At 44.4% G+C, this 21,001-nt stretch overlaps 1 protein-coding gene across 1 annotated transcript in view; it reads right to left on the bottom strand.

Moving 5' to 3' along the window:
* The window catches only part of cux2b (cut-like homeobox 2b), an 82,939-nt gene that overhangs the window by 39,352 nt on the left and 22,586 nt on the right, over positions 1-21,001 (bottom strand). Inside the window, exons 2-3 of the mRNA XM_041043276.1 lie at positions 9,034-9,144; positions 6,654-6,701 (exon numbers count right to left, since the gene is read on the bottom strand). Of these exons, the coding sequence (XP_040899210.1) occupies positions 6,654-6,701; positions 9,034-9,144 (159 nt within the window). The remainder of the gene's footprint in view (positions 1-6,653; positions 6,702-9,033; positions 9,145-21,001) is intronic.

Genomic DNA, 21,001 nt, shown 5'->3' with positions numbered 1-21,001 from the left:
AGAGACAGTGCTACTGCTGCTGCTGCTAGTGTTGCTGCTCTATGACTTGAGGTGCCTGGAGGAAGCCGTGGAGGGGAGGGAGGCTCTCACCTGTCTCATAACAAGTAGTTGACCATGTTAGACTGAGGCGAGCTAGGTCTTAGAAACTGCCTCTTAGATTAGTTACTGTGTGCTGCTGGTGAGTGTCTGTTTGGTGAGGGGTCAGGAGGGGAATGTGATTGCCTGTCTCTTAAGGTGACAGGGGTTTAGAGGAGCGGATGTACACCCAGTCAGACGGCCAATAGGAGCGGTGCAGCCGGCGCTATGCGTGCGTCCATCCTCAAACATGGCTAACATTTGCACAGCAGCGGCAGTCAGGCGTGACGTCTCCGGGCTCTGAGGTTTGTGCTGTCAGGACGGTAGAAATTAAACCTGGCACTGCAGAGCAGAATGTGCTGAAACTCATCAATTCCACATGGCTAGAGAGCCAAGTGCCTATTTATAACATCCCCCCCTCTCTTCTTTACCTGGTGTGCCTCCCTGGCTCTAAACACGCATCCATAATGATGAATACACCCAACTGGGACGCTCCGACAGGGCATCAGTCAGGACAGGAAAACAAACACGCCAACACTCACACACACACGCACACACACCATCAGATCACAGCACAGCAGAGGAGGGATAAGACTGGCACTGGGAAGGCTGATGGAAAGGTTGAGGCATCTCAGCATAAAAACACCCAGCAGAATCACAACCGTCAGTCACCACGGAGGAAACAAAAAAGGGCAGTCAGATATTACAGAGGAGATATTAAACTTCTTCAGAAGGCCCAGTCTGGAGCTGAAATATGGTGCTCCACTGGTGAAACCCCACCACCCAACTACTGGCTTTGTTTGCGCAGTCATTTACTGAATTGATGATATTTCATTTTAAAAGTTACTGTCTGAGCTACTGAGAAACAGACTGATGGCACCGTGCAGGAATTCTCGAGTAACGCATTTGTCTTTGGGTAGAAAAATATGTGTTCACTTTTATAATGTTTGCAAACACCGCAGACAAAAATGATCTGTGTTTTCTGTTTAAATATGCTAGTCAATATCTACTGTTGTATTGTTTTAGCTCTTCAGTCATAACCCTTTCTTACACTCCCATGTTAAGCCTTAAAGCAAGTGTGTAACTTTGGAAAAAAAAGAAAAAGACTCTCCTCCTCTTACATATGAAGCTACGTTCATGAGAATTAAAAGGCATCAGCACAGTGAGGGGCTTTGGTGCACAGTCCAGCCTTATCTGCTAGGATCTGTGGCTTAGTGTTAGCAAACTCTGACATTACTGTTTGCTGGCTTTATGATTTTTCTCCATGAAGGTGTGCTCAGAGTGAACACTAAGCCAATTTTGTGTTTTAGTTGTGAAAATTTCAATGCTGGAGTATAAGTCTGCACTTATTCGCCTATAACAGTCAATATAGTATCTATTCTGACTTTAGCTATAGCTGGCCGGCAAGATAAGCGGTGAATGTTTGGCTGTGTAGAAAATCCCTCCCTGTTTTAATATTTGGGGAGGAGAATTTTCTCAGGTTGAAACATTCTGACAATCTGTGGATGCATCTTTGTCTTAATTCGCTCCACCTCTAAAATTCCCTCTGCGTTCAGCCTGCACTGTGCTTTATCATTTATCATTATTCTGTAATTGTCAGTTGTGGCCACAGTGGCCACTGTTCAGCAAACATAGCACAGGCTCACTTTAAAAGTATTTAGAACAAACATGGGTCAATAAACAGTTATTTCAAAAATGAACTAACAGAACATAAAAAGGGAGATAATTGTAAATGGTCTGCTGAATGGGTTTCTGATGTAAAATGAATCAAACTGAGTTAAACTGAGCCTGCCTCTCAAAAAGCACAAGTGCCTTCAAAATAAGACTAAAAAAAGCGGTTGACTGGGCTATTTCTTCATTTATTAATGTATGAGCTTTGGCATTCGATGAGAATAAGTATTAGAGGTAAGATGGACAGCCATACAATATTTGATCCAATATCCACATGCACGCTTGTTTGTCTTTGACTAGTCTTAATCAATAAAAGTAAACTTTAAAGTAATAAAGACTGAAACAGTGAGTGAACAGAAGTGTATTAAGACTGGGTCAAAGCACCTTTTCTGTGCTGATGTGGAGAACAGGCGAGGACGTTCACCCTCTGGAGATGCAGAGGACGTAAAAGACTCAAGGAAGGTATTATCTAATGTCCAATTACACTCCCCCCCCACAACCACATGCCTCCCCCTCAGCTCTGTCTCTCTCTCTCTCTCTCTCTCTCTCTCTCTCTCTCTCTCTTTACTCTCCCTACCTTCCTGCCTCCCACCTTCTTTTCCTCTCCTTAGTATGAAGAGGACACAAGTGATAAACCAGGAGCAGAGAGCCGGTGGTTTACATGGCCCTGGAGCCCATTATGTTCCCCACAATAGGCTGGAGGCCTGGACGTGCTGTGAATAGGTAATGACCTGGAGATCCTGGGCCTGGCCTGCTGCTCAATGAGCCCAAGACAGCCGAGCAGGAGACAGGCATTAGAGATACCTCGTCAGCCCAGTATGGAGCAGTCGTAGCCGAGCGGGGGCTGAGGGGGAGGGGGGGGGGGCAGGGGAGGGTGGAAGAGTGGGAGTGAGTGAGAGGAGTAGGAGGGTGTCATAAATGCCCCTTACATAAGGTTTGGAATGAATAATAACAAAAAGAGAATATTCAGAGCAACTGTAAGGTAGGAAGATATGTGCCTATAATGTCCAATATAAACAGCACCAGCTTGCTTTTAAAACTGTTTCTAATCTCGGAGCAGCTCTGTATCAGGCCGTATGAAACTGCTGCTTACTTACTCCGACCTCACCTTCCCAAGTTAGCCATCCACTCAAGCAATCTGTACCTAATAACCACAAGGTTTAGCCCATGATGAAGATCTGTCTTCATTGAGCTGGAAAAGCTGTAGCGTCGCCGAGCATTTTTCCTAATGCCGCAGTCCCTCATCTATGAAAGTGCCATAGAGCCCCTCAGACAATTAGGCAGGGAAAAGCTTTATGACCGTTAGACTCACTCAGTGAGCGGCACTCTCACCGCCAGCACCGCCAGGAGCGCTGGCTCGTGCAGAAAGGTAATTAAGGAGCCTCTCATAATGACACGGAGGAAGCTTGCGTCATAACACCCACAGCCTTTTATCATAGCGCTGTAATTAATTATCATCCTTTCCTCTTTGATTCATTCCACTATTCATAACATATTCATACATTCAAGAGAAATTATCATTTCCTTCAGGAATTAATCAAAAGGAGGAAGAACTGGTCGTTTCGCGATGGATGATCAAAGACGGTGTTTGTCTACCTTGCTGCATGGTGGGCGAGCTCAGGGCAAGGCACTGTGGGCAAGGTCTCTGACAACACTCGAACACTCTGCTCTGTCACTCCACAGCTCCGGACAAACCATCTGCACGATTGGATTTAGCTGCAGAGGTTTCTGATAAATGGCAGGTAACATGACCATCTAAACCACCGTTATGGCTTCTGTCGCACATTATCGCTTGTTTCTTCTGCCATTCTCCAATGTACTGTCTGACAAGGCAGATTATGAAAAAACATCACGGGTACATGATCGGCTCTGAGATGTACAAATCATAACAGTGCAACATCACTGAATTTGCTTTTGCATCGCCTCCTTTTTTACCTTTCCTGTACCTCAGAAGTCAGTCATGAGACATAGCAGCCATTTTGAGATCTCTGCACTCGGTTTCATGGAGTTGGAAAGCTGCTGCATAGTCAAAATACCTCCTGTGCTCTCATAGAAAACAAACAGCAGCAACAACAACAACAACAACATACATAAAAACACTGTCTTCCCCCACATCATCACTTCCCAACCTCAGGGGAAGAAATGGCACAGTTAGACTCATAAACAGGTGTCCACCGGCCCCCAGTTCGCAGCGCTTTAATAGCTGTTTGATGTTTTTGATGTCTAGTCAGCTTGATCGTACCTTGCTGCTTGATAATGAGGGCCAATAATGATTCCTGAGCTTGAGGGGTTAATGGTATGTAACCGGCAGAGCTGCTAATTACACGTTACAAACTATTTATCAGAATCTCCATCTGCGCATTGTGCACGCTAAATTACTCCACGGATTATCATTGTAAAGCAAGTTTCAGTAATTAGGGACCCATACTGCTGTTTTCTTTTTCTGAGAGCACCAAACGACATCAAGAGGAGAGGAGAAAAACAGAATGACTGGTTAATTTGGGCCTGATATTCAGATCAGTACAGGCCGGATGCAAAGAGGAATCTGTCTCTCCTGAAGAAAAAAGAGGCTACAAGCATACAAGAAATCCGTCACTGTTCTTTTTTTTTTCCACCTCACAAAGGTTTATCCTGAGGGGAGTTTACACTCTAAAGTGAGAGGGAGGTGTAAATTGCATTGAGAAGCCCACATAGTCTTGGTGAGACTTGGTGAAGAATGCTTTCTGAATGTTCAGATGGCAGCGAGAGCTTGTGTGAAAGTTGTGTGAACAGTGTGGTCCAATGGGCCCCGTCTCTCCAGCGATCGGTTATTTGAGAAATAACTGTCATGTCCCTCAGCCCCAAAGGTGTGCCTGAGACCATGGAGACATGTACCATCTCTTCTTCTTCTCCGTAAATTTTTATTAAAATTACCTTCATTATAAGACAGTGTTCATTATAAAACCAAAAACGCCGGTCTCCCAGGGCCCTGTGGATTAATAAGGACAGCGGTGTATTTTAAGCTGTAAACTCAGCTCCTCACTGTCCTTAATCTCCTTCCTACTTCACAAGGCCAAATTAACACCTCTCCTCAGCTCTGACGGGACCTCATTAGCAAACTTCCAGGGAAAGAAAGAGGAGAGCAGAACGAAAAAGAGGAGAAGAAGGAGGGAAGCGACCAATGACAGCCACCAGCTCTGGGATTAACCCTTTCTCCTCCTCCAGTTCCACAAAAAAAAAAAAACTAGGTCGGCAACGTGTTTCTAATCAGTCGCCTGGTTAGCGATAATTAGAAGGCGAGATTGGACGGGAGAAGAGAGAGAAAGTGGGTGGGGAACATTGAAATGAAAAAGAAAAGAAAGAGAACCTGTCATGTCGCAAACACTTCAAAGGAGCCGACTTCTCCTTTAGAAGTGGCATGATGAGGGTCCAAATACCATGAGGCACTCCTGTGGGCCTCCAAACTGGGAGTGGGGGGGGGGGGGCAAGGACCCAGTTCTTTCTCACATATATGCATCCTCACATACACACACACACACACAGACGCATACACACTAGGACTTTTCTACCATTCACCACCTGTACAGTGCAGCTGCAGGGGAGCTTTAGTCTATCCCAAACCACACAGCCAAACAAGCACATCCAACTCCACCTTCACCACACATTCTCCCCCTGCAGCAGCAGGCCGAGGTCCCACAGCTTACACTGAGGTCGTGCAGACTACTGCTGGGTAAAGTTCACAAGCCTCCGCAAGCTGTTTGACATTACCAATAAGGTCAAAGTGTATCAGAAAACACCAGAGGATTATATTATTATGGTGTGCCGAGTTGTTCGCTGCAACTAGCGATCAAAAAATAGCCGAGGCTTTTTTCCACTGCTAGCTGGCTTACTTATCAATGTGAAGAACATAAGCCTGTGGAAGTTACACAAGAGAGACCAAGAGGTACCCAGAGAGGCCTGCAGCTAACAAGAAAAAAAAAAAATCATCGCTCATTATCAGCCATCTATTTTATCTACTATGAAACATCTCTAGACTCCCAGTTGTCAGACATCAATGGTGCTTAAATTAATCCTGTGGGTTCCTGTTTGCACAATAAAGATATGGAAGGGTGCTTCTGATATTTGTGCGACTTTACAGTTAGAGTAATTGAATTAGCACACAAATCAACCACGGAGTATTGCGCAGTGTAGTATTGAATGTGATAGCTCCTGCCAGGGAGCACAGTTGCTTGGGCATAGTCAATTATAAAGCATTAAAAAGAAGCTGCCAATAATCACTTCCAAGAGAACTGAACAATCCATTCTGAGTGTTCTCATGTTTACCGATGATAGGGCTTTCAGGTTAGCGCTGAGCGGGGAGAGGGGAGAGCGAGACTGGAAACATATTTGTGGTATCATTTCCATAAGCCTCTGCTTTGCAGACCATAACGCAGCTCACAAATGTGATTTATGACCTTGGTTTAATGGCTGGAGCAGAGTCTTGGTAGGTATCAGATGACTTTTTCAATATGGCGACGTCAGAGGGGGCACGGTGAATGCACCATCACAACAGGAAATGAGGGCTTGTCTCGGCCAAGAAAATATGAGAAGCCAGATATCTGATCATCTAATGGCAGATAGATGCTACTTCACTTTGACAGAAAAGGCATCAGTCAATAAGCACCAGATGAGCAGTAACACGAAAAGTATGCCATGGATTCCTCGCCCTATCTATCAGATCATTCATTCCAGGAGCACAGAGATCTGTCCTGGTCAATGTACACAGAGTATCCAGCAGCAGTGTCCCCTGTCCCCTCAGTAAATTATAATGTGGAGATCATTATTACAAATGATACAACTGTTTAGTGATTTTCAGACTTTCTATGTTTTGTTCTGCAGGCTCTCTGAATGTTTCATACACTTGTAAAACACAAAGACATGTGACTCACCTGAGCTTGGAAACTCTTGAGAACAGGTGCCACCATCTCCCGAACTTCCTATGTACAGACAAAAAAAAAAAAAAAAAAAAACTCTGCCTCAGCATTTTTCATTTTGCAGATGCTCCACCTGTTCAGGAATCAGACTGGCCCCAGTGAGGCAACTACAGCTCCGCAAGAATGAGGACTGAAAATCTTTAATGTTAATGGATTCTCTCCATAGCTCCTCTTACACTGCATGTGTGTGAGAGTGAGGTATGTTGTTATGGGGTGTGGGTATTAGTGGTTAAACCTAAAGGGTTTGAGTGGGCATGTTTGAAAAGTGGGGCTTTCCAGTAGCTTGCGTTAGAGCTCAGAGATTCAGACTTGTGCGAGCTCCCACAGCCTCAGGTAAGGGGATTGTGCTGCCAGTGGTGACAGCCTGATCCTGTCTTAAACGCCTGTATTATACTGACAAGATTACAGCACTACACTGCATACTCAGGCTGAGATAGGCAGGCAGCATAGCCACAGAAAATAGCCCAAGGGCTCATTATAAATATAATCATTATATATAAAAATATTCTCTTTGACTTCAGCTTAGATGTCAATAGGATGATCATCTTGGCTTCAGCTGGTATTCAGTTTCAATACCTTAATTGCCATTTTGCTTTACATAAGGTGGAATGAGGTCTTGGCACATTGCAAACATAAAGCAGAAGAAAATGACAAATAACACATTTCAAACAGTGGTGTACATTAAACATCTGGCATGAAAATCTGCTAACTTTGAGTATTATCACTGCTACAGCATTAACAGTTAAAAAGTTAGCATATGAATCTTTCAGTTGCATTTGTCAGGTACATAAAATGTTAACTGGAACTCGGGCGACAGAAAAAAGTAAGTTGACAGTGAGAGAACGTCTCAGTTAAGTTCAGTATAAACTTCAGTGCTGAGGCCTGCTCAGGGAGGTGGAGTAGAGAAGGATAACGCTCCACGCAGCACCATGTCTGCTTAGTTGTTTTTCTTGCATTAGCTTAATCTGCCATTTATGTTGGATAAGACAGCTGTATGCTTTTGTAATACCTGAATATAGTGCTTTGCTGACCAAGTAGATGGGTGCACAGTTGAAGTTGGGAGTGAGAAAGATTAAAGGATAGGTCCACATTTTTTCAACTCTGTTTTAAACCTTTATTCACATTTCCATGTGCACACTGAAACAGTTGCAGTTCGCTGTAATTCTCCCTCCTGTTCATACAGGCACATACAAGGACAATCTCTTTCTAGAGTGAGTTACAGTCAGTGATTGTGAGGTGAAATCTGCAGCCCCTGTTCTGAGGTAAATACTTTCTAAAGTTCAGCTGAAGCTATCACGATGCTTCAGCAGTGTGAGTTACACAAATAAAGTCAGTATCCCTCTTTCTGTTTTAACAAACTGTGTTTCTCTTCTCAGCACAGGCATAGTAACACAAAGAGGGAATTCTTTACCACAAAGACTGTAATTTTGGAAGACATCCACTTAATTTGTCTAACTCAGACTGCTGAAGCCTCATATTAGCTCGCGCTGAACTTCAGAATGTATTTTTGCACAGGATGAGGACTCTTGGATTTTGTCCCTCGTCTCTTTCATTGGAATCGCTTTGGAAAGGGATCTCTTTGCAGCCAGTATACAAAAGGAACAATTACAGCGACTGAAAACTCATTCAATGTATACATGAGCTTGTGGAGCCTTGTTTTGATTTAAAAAATGCTAATCAATCCTTTAAAATGTAAAAATGTACACTTCCCTTTTATTCACTCTGTGCATTTTTCTTCAGTGAAACTATTTTTTGAAAAGTAGCACAAAAAGTGTGTTTGCTGTAGTCATGTTGGAGGGCTGGTACAGTGGGGGTGGGGGGGGCTCATCTTCATTAGCATTCATCAGATTGTGTTTAGTCAGAGTCCTGTTCCGTACGGGTTTGGAAAGACACCTGTTCCTGTTACATCACAGAAATTTGGAGAAAGTCAATATCAGCTGCCATTTCTAACACCAAGATAACTTTTTCATAAAGTGATGCTTGAGCTTCAGAGTTGAAAGTGAGCAGCAAAGTTATGCTTACCTTTTGTAAATGAGCCCCCTGGACTCTCATCCCACCCAGCCAGAGGCTAACGTTACTGCAAGGCCTCAGCATTTAAATATTAACTGAGCTGCTAGAAGGGGGGGGGGACTAACCCTGCCTTCTCGCAAGTGTTGTGCTCGATTAATATATACTAATGCAGATTTTACAAAAGAAATAAATAATTCCCTGTGCAAAGGTGTATGCGGGGGCTCGAGCAGCAGCGGTGATGCAGGCAGTACCTGCTGAAGTGAGGAAGAGGAAAACGATACATGGAGTTAGAAGAAAATGTGTGGGGTGGGGGTGCTAGACTCACCTCAGGGACATTTCTCTTGAACTCCCTGCTCAGCTCTACCAGGTGCTTGTGGGAATGTTCGCTCTCCTCTTGTCGACCCGCCAGCTCAGATGCTACAGAGTTTAGCTCCCTCTATGAACACACAAAAGAGGGAGAAACGGTGAGAGGAAGAGAGTGGAGAGAGACGGCACTTTAGGGAGCCTGCCAACGCTCATCCAGTAAAGCTTAGAGTGTACATAAATAAAAATACACTGCTGAATATTAACAATGTAATCCTTCATGATCTCACAGCAGTAATACTTACAGCTAGCCCTGGCCCATAAATAATTAAGCCAAAATAAATCCAATGCCTACAGTAGCAGAAGGCCTTTTAGATAATCAGTATTTGAAATAATCAATATGCTTGCAACGGCTATAGAGCGCCAGTGAGGGAGTGGGGCGAGAGGGAGGGGGCAGAAAGAGAGAGAGAGTGAGTGAGAGAGAGAGAAGGGGGTAGGCGGGGGGTAGGGGAGTCACGTGTGTAGAGACCCAATAACCTGACAAACACCCTTACAAACAAATACAGCTTCCTCCTGAAATAACGGGCTGTTTTTTAAGCCCGGCCACGACCTGATTCAAACATACTAACGCCTCGCTGGCTGTCGTAATTACCACAGGTCAGATCTCTTTTCTATCTCTCTCCCATCGCCTGCACCAATCTTTATATTGATCCCACACAGATTTTCAATACATGACAGCAGCCTCCATAGCTTTGACCAAATTACCCTTTTGCTACAACAACAGCCCTGATTGCTATTCCATTAATGTCTCTGCACATTGGTGTTTTTTTTTACATGTTTGTGTTATACAAAATCAGAGCTCCACCCCGGCAACATGTCTGATCCACTATTCAGAGCTGTCTGTGCAGCAGGCCCCTTCATCAGAACCATGCATTCATGCTGGACTCAGCTGCACCACATGCCATCCGCAAATCCAATATTATCGATCAGTCATCCAATTCCCGGCTCTTTCAGCAAACAGGAAAAAAAAAGGAAAACAGATTCAAACTCTACCCTTCTGTACTGAGCAGTGCTGTTAACAGACAACTGTACATTCAGCTCCTCTCCGTTTTGACTGTAATTCTCCGTAATTGATGAGGATCTCCTCTTGTAACTGCTGGGTTACAATATAAAAGTGGAGTAGGGGATTCAATTACCACTGCGAATTTATATATGACGCCGGGAAATTAAATTGACTGTGTTTTAATTAATCTGCAGTCTTACTTAAAGGCAATTTAATAAATCATCACACAAAGAATAAAAAAAAAAAAAGAGAGAAAATGGAAGGGTGAAACTTCAACAGCGGTGGCCTCGTGAGATGGTGGCAGCCTGTCGGTCAGAAGTAGGCCGTTAATTGAAGGGCTGCTGGTTCAAGTCCCTGGACTGACGAGTTAGAAAGTGGCCTAAGTAGGACTGAGCGTACAGTGTGACGTGAGATGCATAGCTATGAGCTGAGATGCTACACTATAACTATAACATAGTCAATACGTCTGTGAGCAAAGACCCTGGCTTATATTATCTTTGCGTTGAAGGTTTGTTTACACTGTGCTGCTTGCGAGCCTTTAACTGTGACAACTTTTATACTGTATCAGCCAAGGAATATATAGAAAACAATGGATTAAAAAAAGTTTGGAGAAATGACGCGTTGCCAACAAATTCTCTAAATGACATAATAAGTCATTTATCATTACCTCCCAAAACAATAGGAGCTGATCTGGTGCCCCTATGGGGAGGTTGACGTCCTTTGTCAGTGCCGTCCAAAACACGTTTGACCATTCCAAAAAATTATTTATACACGATTTCTGACCTGCCACCACAATAGCTAATGTTAAGTCAAGTCTGAGCAACTGAAACTAAAGCTGACAGGTAGGAGACAGGATGCAGTAGTGGTCTCCGATGTCAAGAGGTCACTTGTAAGAAAAAATGTCAACAGAAGTTGACTTAAAGGATAAGCCTGACATAATTCTATATTTCAAGACCAAACCCACCTGTGTGTTATTCCCTCTCTCAATACTTTCTGACTTCCTTACCCTGTCTTGGCCAAGCCCATGATGGAAACCTTTGAAAAGTTTTATTATTTAAAAACTGTAGTTCTTACAAAACATTACTCAAACGGGAATAAATACCGCACTTGGTGGGGACCATTCTGTACCACAGACTGATTGATACACATTTTGCATAGTGATTATTTATGGCACCACAATTGAATGTATGTGTGTTTAACTCAACATAAACCACAGTGTCCATGTTCGTTCTAATGAAGGAATATGTCAACCAGCATAGTTCGACATTTTGGAAAATATAAGTGTGAATTAATAAATATGGAGCCTCAGTGGGTTATTAGCCTTGCTCCTCACACCTTCAAGCTCATTAATTAACACATTACATCTTGTTTGTTTTCAGTCCCAACAAAAACTGATCAGTAAAAATACTACGTTGTGCTTCTACAGAGAGCAACATGCTGGAACTATCTCATGGCCGGCTGCAGTAAGTTCCCGGAATCACCGCTGGTTGCCTGGAAAACTCATGAGACAACAAGGCCCCAGAAACAAGAGATAAGAGAAATGAGATATGTCAGGCTTTGGCTACAGAGGCCATACTTGTTAGAGGGATCAATTCATTGTTGATTTTAGACTATTAGTGGGATTTGTTGACAATAACAGAAACACAGAATATCACATGCCTTATCCTTTAAGTGAGTGACTAAATGACTGCACGTCAAAGACACTGAACCCCAAACTGTGCCCAGTGGTCAGGCCAGTGCCTGGCATGGCAGCTCACTGCCATCAGCATATGAGTGTATGTGTGTGTGAATGGGTGAATAGGAGTGTTTTGGATAAAAGAAAAATTATAGCTTTTACCAATGCATGTATTTTTATGGTGAGAACAGTCTCACCAAGCCCAAGAGACTGGATGTTCTCGTGTCCTATTTCCTATCTGTGACAAAGACAGGGAAGACATTTTAACATCTGGTTACCACCACTGCTCCTCTCATTTAAAAATCACAGGTTCTACACTAAAAAAGTATCCAAATATTTAGGATCCGTTTGGTTAGTGCGAAACGCGTCATTCCTGGTAGATCGTACTGTCACTGAAAAAGGCCATGGTAGTACAGGATAAGGCGACAGGACTTTATAAATTCCTGTTAGGCCTTACAGTCCATCTGGGATGAGCCTTCCTGGAGATTAGAGAGAGGGCTTTCAGAAGCCGGCCAACCTCCACTAGATTCAAATGGCCCCAGACCGGCTAATCTTGCCAAGAGAAAATTCCTCCAGAAGTGAGTGAGTGGATTTTATAAGTACTTAAGATATAACAGTGTGGTGATTCTAAGTCCGCCAGTGCTTCAATGGCCTCAGCGTAGAGCTCGGTTCACTTCTTATTGCAGCTCAGCTGATGAGAATGGTGAATACTCACGCTGTATGCAAGCCAAACAGTGCAATCATAATGGCATGGTTATTTTGAAAGCACCCCCACAGTTTCTAGACCATTATGAGGGAGGGAAGCCTGGGCAACAGCCCATCAAATGAAACCTACTGTCTGTCTTTCTGGAACGAAGTGAAGCAGAACAGACTGTTTGCTACTTTGGTTGTCTTGCTCAGATTGATGATGTGAGAAACTCCACAATGTAGTGTTTCGCAATGCTATCTCAGGAGACAAAGGCAGCTAAAGAAGATTTTTCCTCTGCTTCCTCATCAGATGTGATCCATTTCAACCTTCAACCAGGGCACCTTCAAGATCCCTGATAAAATTCACTGATCTCCTTCCATTATGTTGATATTCAACCTTTACGAAATCATTTGCATGAACATGTTGCTTCTGATGTCTCGACCGTTTAAAGAAAGGAAAAGGCAAGTTTAACGCGCTGCGCAAAGAGGAGCTTCTCGGTAATCATTTGACAGGTTTTAAAAAGGACGATTGGGACCAAATTTTCAGTGTGTGGCAGTCGGGTCAATACAGAGCTCCTGTCATTAAGCCTCTGCCAGTCAAACATCCAGCCATAATTGATGAGTTTCCCCTGGGGAGGGTGGAGCTGTCATTGGGGCTGGAGGGGCAGGACAGAGGGATTTTGAGCATGGAACCAGTCCTGGCACGCTCAACTCAATCTGTGAGGGGAAAGCAATCTTGAGGGCCTCTGATTCAAAAACAAAGACCAAGAAACAAGAAGCTTATTGGCTTTAACAGGATAGACCTGCAGCCTATTGGCAGCCAGTAAATGAACTTGAAGCTCAATGAACTGCTGAACACCAGAAAAAAAATGCAAAACCATGACTCACATGTCCTTTGTCTTACTAATGTAGGCTCTGCCCTCGGACCTCACCTGTGTGTCCATAGTGGAGCTCCCCTATGATCTGACAGGCAGCCATACATACCATTTATGTCAATAAGAGGTCTCAGGTTTATGCAAAAGTATTGCAGCTAAAATTGCAGGGAGTGGTCCCTTCATACTCTATAGGGTGAGGGATAAACTGGGCAAGATAAATGGAGACCAGGACTGGCAACACATCTGTAAAAAAGGCAAAGTACTGAGGATTATGACATAAGCTGGTTGTCAAGTATTCTATGTTTCATTTAAATGATGAGTGGCAAGTTCTGTCTATTTTAGATAATGGCAGCAAACAGAGGGGTAAAAAGTCTAATAATCAAATCCAGCAAAGATTTGCAGAGCAAAAATTGCTCTTGACAAAAATGGGAGCAGAGAGATGTACTGTACTGTACCAATCTGTGCAAGTGTGAATGTTTTTAGGTAAAATGCAGGGCTCACTAATGTATTGTGTTGAAGTAGATTTGACATTGATTCATTAAACCTAGCTCGTCTTGATTACATCTGTAGTGGTAAGCTATTTTCTAGCCTTTCACAAAGACAACCCATGGTGGAAAATGTTGACAACTGGGAAAAAAAAAACTACCAAGGTACTGCAATGAGGTAGACTGAGTCAAAATCACTATTGTGTGCTTGGCTTGGACGGCGCAAATTAAAGAGGAAAAAATAGGGAGGAGGAGGAGGAGAGAGGGGAAAATGCAGATGGGGTATTATTTTTCTTTTTGTATCCCATCTAATTGCAATCATAGGCAGATGTCTGAAAGTGTGACAGCATCAGCAGAATTGCTGCTGAGAGCACAGAATCTTTGTCTAAAAATAATCAGACATTCTGTGTGCTGCTGTTTGTTATAATGGTAATCGATGCTGGAGGCTTTGAATTCCATCAATTTATAGATCCACTCTGTTCTGCCTGGTGACTGTACTGCCTCACAACCCCCACCGCATTCGCACACCGACGCAAAAACACACACACTTGCACGCAAGGTCTCGCACAAAAGAGCGGGTGGGCACACACACGCATGCACAGAGACACACGTGCGCTGACATCCGCGCACGGAGGCTGCAGCAAGGCAGAGCAGGGACCAGTGTGTGATTAAGATAAGTGTAGTTTCCTTTCATACATTCCTTATCGCCTCCCGTTCTCTGTGAGGCACAAGATTGTCCATAGCTGCTTCAGATTAGCCCCGCATCTCAGACGCCACATTTGAGAGGGGGGACTGATCAATAAATCAAATCACCACAATCAATGGCCCCAATCACTGCAGTCTAGTCTGGCCTCAACATTATTACTGGCAACCCCCCCCCCATCCCAGCCACTGAGGGAGGAGGGAGCTGCTTGTCTGGGGGGATGGAGTGGTGTGGGGAAGAGCGTGCATTGGCGCCTGTCCATATGAAAGATCCAAACGGACTCTTATCTGGCCTGCTTGGGCTGAGCATCAGTTAAGGGTAGAACAGGCAGGCTGTGTGTGTGTGTGTGTGTGTGTGTGTGTGTCTGTGTGTGTGTGTGTTTGTGTGAGTGAGTGTGTGTGCATTGGATCGTCCAGACAGAGGGAGTCCAGTGGGAGGAGCCTCTGACCTCCGTGACCCGGCGCTAGGAACGTGAGCTGAGCACGCGGCCTCTGACAGAGAGCACTGGGGGGCTGCTATCACCTGGCATCTCCCTCCATCTGTTTACCACTGACTGCTGCTCCTTCGCTTTTTCCTCTCCATCAGTTTAACTAGAGCTGCTCCAATTCACACCACCATCACAATGCTGTTAGACCACACCGCACCTAGGTCAAACAGTGTTTGCACATAAGAGTCTGTTTAAACCTGCTGTGGGTGCCAGGTGGGTGAAGTTTACTCCATTTTTAACAATTCAGAAAAGATAAGTTGCCAGGTATGTTGTCAAATGTCTAAAGAGCCTAAAGGGAGACAGGAAACCCAGATGTCCCCCAGCTAGGAATCGAACTATTGCAGTTATATGGTATATGTTCCTTAACCATTGGGTGACCAGACGCCCCATTATTCTTCTTACTGTATGGCACTTACATGGCCGTCCACTTAGGTTACATAGGATCGGTTCTGAACCAGTCCAGTCCACCTACCAGCATCTCTAAAGCTTATTAACACACGCCGACCGCTAAGCTAATGCTTTATGCTAAGCTAACTATCTCCTGGCAGTAGATTCATATTTAACATTTCAAATCAAGCAACATCTACTTGCAACCCATTGTCTGTGGTTGCATATGCCTTTTCTTTTTCTTGCAATCAATTCAACTGAAAAGTGGTCATTTTAATAATGTGTATGGGCTTAAAGAGGTAAAATTATCTTAGAATTTGCAACACAGAAATCAATGAGAAAAAGACAAACACATTTACTTCTGCCTTGGGTTTATCTCGTGACCTTTTATAGGGTCCTGACTCCCAGGTTGGGAACCCCTGCCCTACTGATTACTTGCACATTCTGCAAATGTCCACTCTGCAGCAGCAATACTGACTGCACCGTGCAGAAATATGTAGGTACTGTATAGATTGTGAAGACTTACCAACGAGGAAAATCACATTTCATTTTGACACCTCTCTAAACTCTGGACTGGTAAGTCTGATAAATCATCCAAAATAATTAATCCCCAGTCAGTCAGGCTGTCTTCAAACAGCATGCTAAATCTTACAAAAGGAAGGAGAAGCGTGTGAGCATTACAACCATCAGCAAAAGGTGTGACTGGTGTTGTCAGCCATTATTCGTCATACCCTGCTTCATTTAGAGAGTTTTTGGCGCCTGATGCACCAGAGCACAGCCTACTTGTCAACACTTCTCTCTCTATAATTCCAACATGCACACTTGGACACACACGCACGCACACACACACACACACACACACACATACATTTCTTATTTCTCACTCATATACTGGTAACACATCTTAGTATGATCAGGGAGGCTCTAATTCCGTTTATTGTCAAGTCTTATTCAAAATAGTATCAAGAGGTATCATGAAAACATCTTATTACAGCCCTTTCAAACAATCCCATATCCACTCTGAATCCAATGAATAACTTTAAATGTCCTCCAATTAGAAACTTCAAATTACAATCTATGACTGAATGCTCCAAACGAAGGCCAATTACAACACCTTATTTATCATCATTAAGGCCGACCATTGTTCTGCTCCTTTCAAACTCTGTGGTTACAATCAGGGTGTCTATTGTCATTGTGTGGTACATGCAGGGTGACTAATTACACAGTCGTATGATTCATTAGCAGACTAGCGGGTTGAAACCTGAGAGAAGACATGATAACCTCAGTCGGCCAAATGATCGACTCAAATGGAGATGTGAATGGGGAGGAGCAACCGGGAGGTTTCACAATGGCCACGAGCACAAAAAACAGCCGGTGCTCCAAACACAAAAACCTTCCAAGCTGAAGTTTTTTTTTTTGAGGGGGACGCATAAAAAAAACTTCAACAATAAAATCGGGAACGAGGTTTGTTTTTGTGTCTCTTTCAAAGAGGGAAAAAGAGCAGCGCACTGTGGGGGACTCGTTTCTGTGAAGCTTCACCATTGAGGTCAGTTCGTAGGAGAGGAGGAAGGCTCCATAGATGCAGCCATCACCGCAATGGCCCACTTTCACCTGAAACGACGAGCTGCAGCGCTGCAACACAGCTAACCTGCGATTGTTTATTCTCTCTTAAGAAATGTCAATCTGTTCGCTCTCAGGTGTGCTGCTCTTCCTCTTGTTTTTGTTGTTTTCTCCCCCCTACTCTCTCCGTTTTCCCTTGTCGATTGCGGCAAGATCAAAGCGACGCCGCTGGAAGAATCTGAATATTTCAGGTGTGGAGAGAGGGCTGCGTTTCACACCACCTGTGTAGCAGTGAGAGACAGGTCCCTCCTCTCGCTCAGACTCAGTTAGAGGGGCCCCTGGGGCCTGGCGACATAAACCAGGGCCACCTGTCTGAGAGATAGGGAACACTCCTTTACCCTCCTTCTCTCCATCGCACTTTCATTTTACAGCATTTGAACCAAAAATAAATGAATCTAAATAGAGCGGTGAGAGTGGGAATAAAACCGGTGCTGACAACAAGCAGCTGAGAGCTTTGAGCGCCGTCACAAAGGCTCGAAGATCTGGCAGACGCGTTCCGTTGCTGCAGAATGGGAGCACCCACTTGAAAGGGCAGTTTATACATGAATCATTTTATAATTTGCCATGTTCTGCGGCAGACGGTAGCTCTCATATATTAAATGATAAGCCTGGTCAGGAGAATCGCCAGGATTATTTTCCGCCATAACATGGCACACAGTGTGGAGCGGGGTCTGTGAGATAACTCTCATCACATCATCAGGGCCGCCATTTCTGGCCCAAAGCAAATAAAAAGTATCCCAGATGTCCGCACCAGCCTTAACAGTTTGATGTAGCTGGTCTCCTTGGAGAGCCGTGTGCCTTGACATGTGTGCATGTGTAAGCACTTGTGTAAGCGTGTGCGTACACGCATGTGTGCGGACGTGTGGTCAGGGGGGCGTGGAGCAGGTTCCACACTACCAGTTCCCAGCCATGTCTCTCAAAAGGGCCGTAAAGTCTTTACAGCAAATTCCTTACATTCATCTGTGTCAGAGCACTCGGCACACATTAGGCGTTTACACGGGAGGAAACACAATCTATTTGATGCTACACTGCCCACACGTCCAGAGCCCTCCTCCCCACACTGGAGATTCACAGTGTTTAACTTCCATTTCATATTCTGAACAGGCAAGCAGACAGGCAGGCGAGTGCAGGGAATGGACTCCATCTTGCTGTAAATCAGCGTTTAAACACCCGGCTAAATGTAATCTGGAAAGAGTCAACAAGAGGCCCTCGCATTACGCTGCTCAAGATATTTGTTTTTATTTATTCTGGAATGTGCAATTGATTTTTGTTGTTCCCCCTAATGATGTATGCAAACGGTGAACCGAAAAAAGTCACACTTCATTTTTTTTTTTTTCCCCGGCTGCCGCTGCTCCACATCTTTTAATATCAGTGGTGCTTATGAGAACAAGTGGAGGTTAATCTAGGGAGCGGGTCATAGCCAGCCGGCTCTTTGTAAATGTCAGCTGGGAGATCCAGGCCTTTCTTATTACCACACTAAACCAACAAGGCTGACGGCACTAAGACGGATGTGTGACTTGGAGGTGTCCCCCCCCCCCCACCACCACCACTTCTCTCCACCATCACAGACCAACCCCAGCACAGAAAACCTTATTAATCAATCGATTTATCGCCATAAATCAGGCCAGGCTTTGATTGTATCAGCAAGTCATGCAATCAATCAATTAGTCGGGACCTAGCGGCCCAATTTAGCAAAGAAAGATGAATGCTCCCCCACATCATCCATTTGGTTGTCCGTTTACCCATCAAACACCGCTGCTGTTGACTCCCAAGCCCAACATGCATCCTTTTATCGATTTCTGCAGATTAAACTTGCAAAGGAATCAAAGGACACTTAACTGACTGGGAATAATTCTGCCTTCTTCATTTGTAGTGAAGTACGTTCTGTGCTCTCCTTTGATACTTTGATAGTGTTGCCTCATATCATCAAAACCACAAAGTGTAAACATTAAATTCCAGAACACAGAAGTCGCGTGAGTGATCCTGCAGACAGAAGTGACAGCTACAGACGATAAAACTCAGTGACTGGAGTGACTGGAGCCACTCTGACAGAAAAACGGGGCAGAATGGGACAAATCATGTATTGTTATCAGTCAACCCTACACAGGTTTATATGGCAAGGCAAGGGGGGAGGCAAGGGGAGGCTGAGCAAGGAAACAGCTGGATGAACAAACTGTGGAAAACATATGTATAATGACATATTTGTTTCATATTTTATCCCAACTGTGAATTCCAATCCACATTGTGACACCAGCTGCCTCGGTCCAATGCTTCCCATCTGCAACTCGGTGTCAGGATGTCTCCCAGGACGGGCTGGGAAACTTTGGGGACGACGAAAACCGACAGGAGCAAGTAGAGCACGACAGAGTGGGCTGCCGAAGCCTCGGCATGCTTCTCCCCCAGCGGCGGGTTGGAATGTGGCAGACTGTGGAGCTGTCGTGGAGAGGAGAGAACACCGGGGGCTCCCCAGGGAGAATGTCTGTGGTGGGATTAGAGCCCCACCAGACGTGGTTCTGCTTCACACCCTCAGACCCTGCTGTGTTACAGCCAGGGGGGCCAGCGAGCTATCTGTGGGGGCTTTACAGTTCTGCCCAATCTCCCCAAGCCCCCACCATGTAATTAGAGATAAAGACAGAGGGCTCGGCTACTCAACCTCAATTCTCCTGGCTTCACACAAGGCTGCCCACCCATAGACCTCAGGAGGAACCCCACTGCAACACTGCCACCACACCAGCACCTGCGTACACTAGCTAGCTACAAACCCTATCCCAACCAACTGTTCCACGGACTAAATTTGTACGATGCTACAATATACGGTACATGATTATGATTGATTGGCGTTCAAATATGGAGTGTCCTGAAGTCACTACACCGTGATTCGCAATGGCAGTTTCCCCTTTTTTTTTGGATGCTATGTTCCACATATTATGTGTGTCGAAGAAGCTTCATATTGTAAAAATTCTCAGGTAAACAATAACCGTGGTAAAAAAGTAATTTTTCTTCATATCTCCCTCTTCTAAAACATCATCCAGGCAAGGGGGAAAATTTAGAGGATAAGGCAGAGAAGAAACTCTCGACTATATTCAAGAAACACAAAATTATACTATGGAGGGATCCATTATTCATCTCAGATACATTTTTCATTTAAGAGTGGGCTGGATATGAGCAATGATGAATGCATCGCCCAGGATGCAATTTGTATGTAAAATAACAGAAGATTACAGAATATGTTTTAAGTGCAAATGCAGTTTGTTGCCATCTAAGTAGAAAATGCATTCCTACAAAAAGGAATAAGACCTGAGCCCCATGATGCTGCTCATAAAATCACTTAGCCCATAGCTAGGACCCTCGCTAGTCCTTATAAAGGGTCACAATGAGAGGCTCAAGTGATGAATGAGGAGACTGGAGTAGATTTTCATTCATATAATATACACTACCTCTTGGCAGGCCATTTGGAAACGTGGGATAAGTAAAGCAAATAACGAAGGCTAATTCAACGCATCCAGATCAGCGGCACACTTTTGTGAAAACCCTCCGCAGTGAGCACACAGAGAGCATTTTCCAGACACACTGTTAGATACATGTCTACGCACAAGTGCACACAAACATACTACAGTGTTTCGCTGCCTGCCAGGCATCCACATGTTCCTCTCAGGACTCGCTCTCTCCTCATCAGCTTCACTCGGTGCACACCGTTTCAATTCAGTGCCTCTCAAAGACACACAAAGAGCCTTCCCTTCCATTCACAGTACAAAAATTGAATACAGCCTCCTAACACAAGACCTGCCCACCACAGAGCATGTAATACAACTCATTACTGGGCACGCAGGGTGCAGAGGTACTGTGATGGGAGAGACGAGCACAACAGGGAGAGAACAGGGGGCCCCCCTCACCCAAACGTCTCCATTTTTCCTCACAACTAACAAAGCTCTAAAACCTGCCTTAATAACTAAAGCAATCCGATTGATTTTTGGAGGTTCTGTGAAAGAAGTGTTAAAACAGTGATGG

Source organism: Toxotes jaculatrix, chromosome 7 (assembly GCF_017976425.1).
Source record: "Toxotes jaculatrix isolate fToxJac2 chromosome 7, fToxJac2.pri, whole genome shotgun sequence".
Lineage (NCBI taxonomy): Eukaryota > Metazoa > Chordata > Actinopteri > Toxotidae > Toxotes > Toxotes jaculatrix.
The sequence above is the reverse complement of the archived record's forward strand: the minus strand, read 5'-3'. Positions and strand labels throughout refer to the sequence as shown.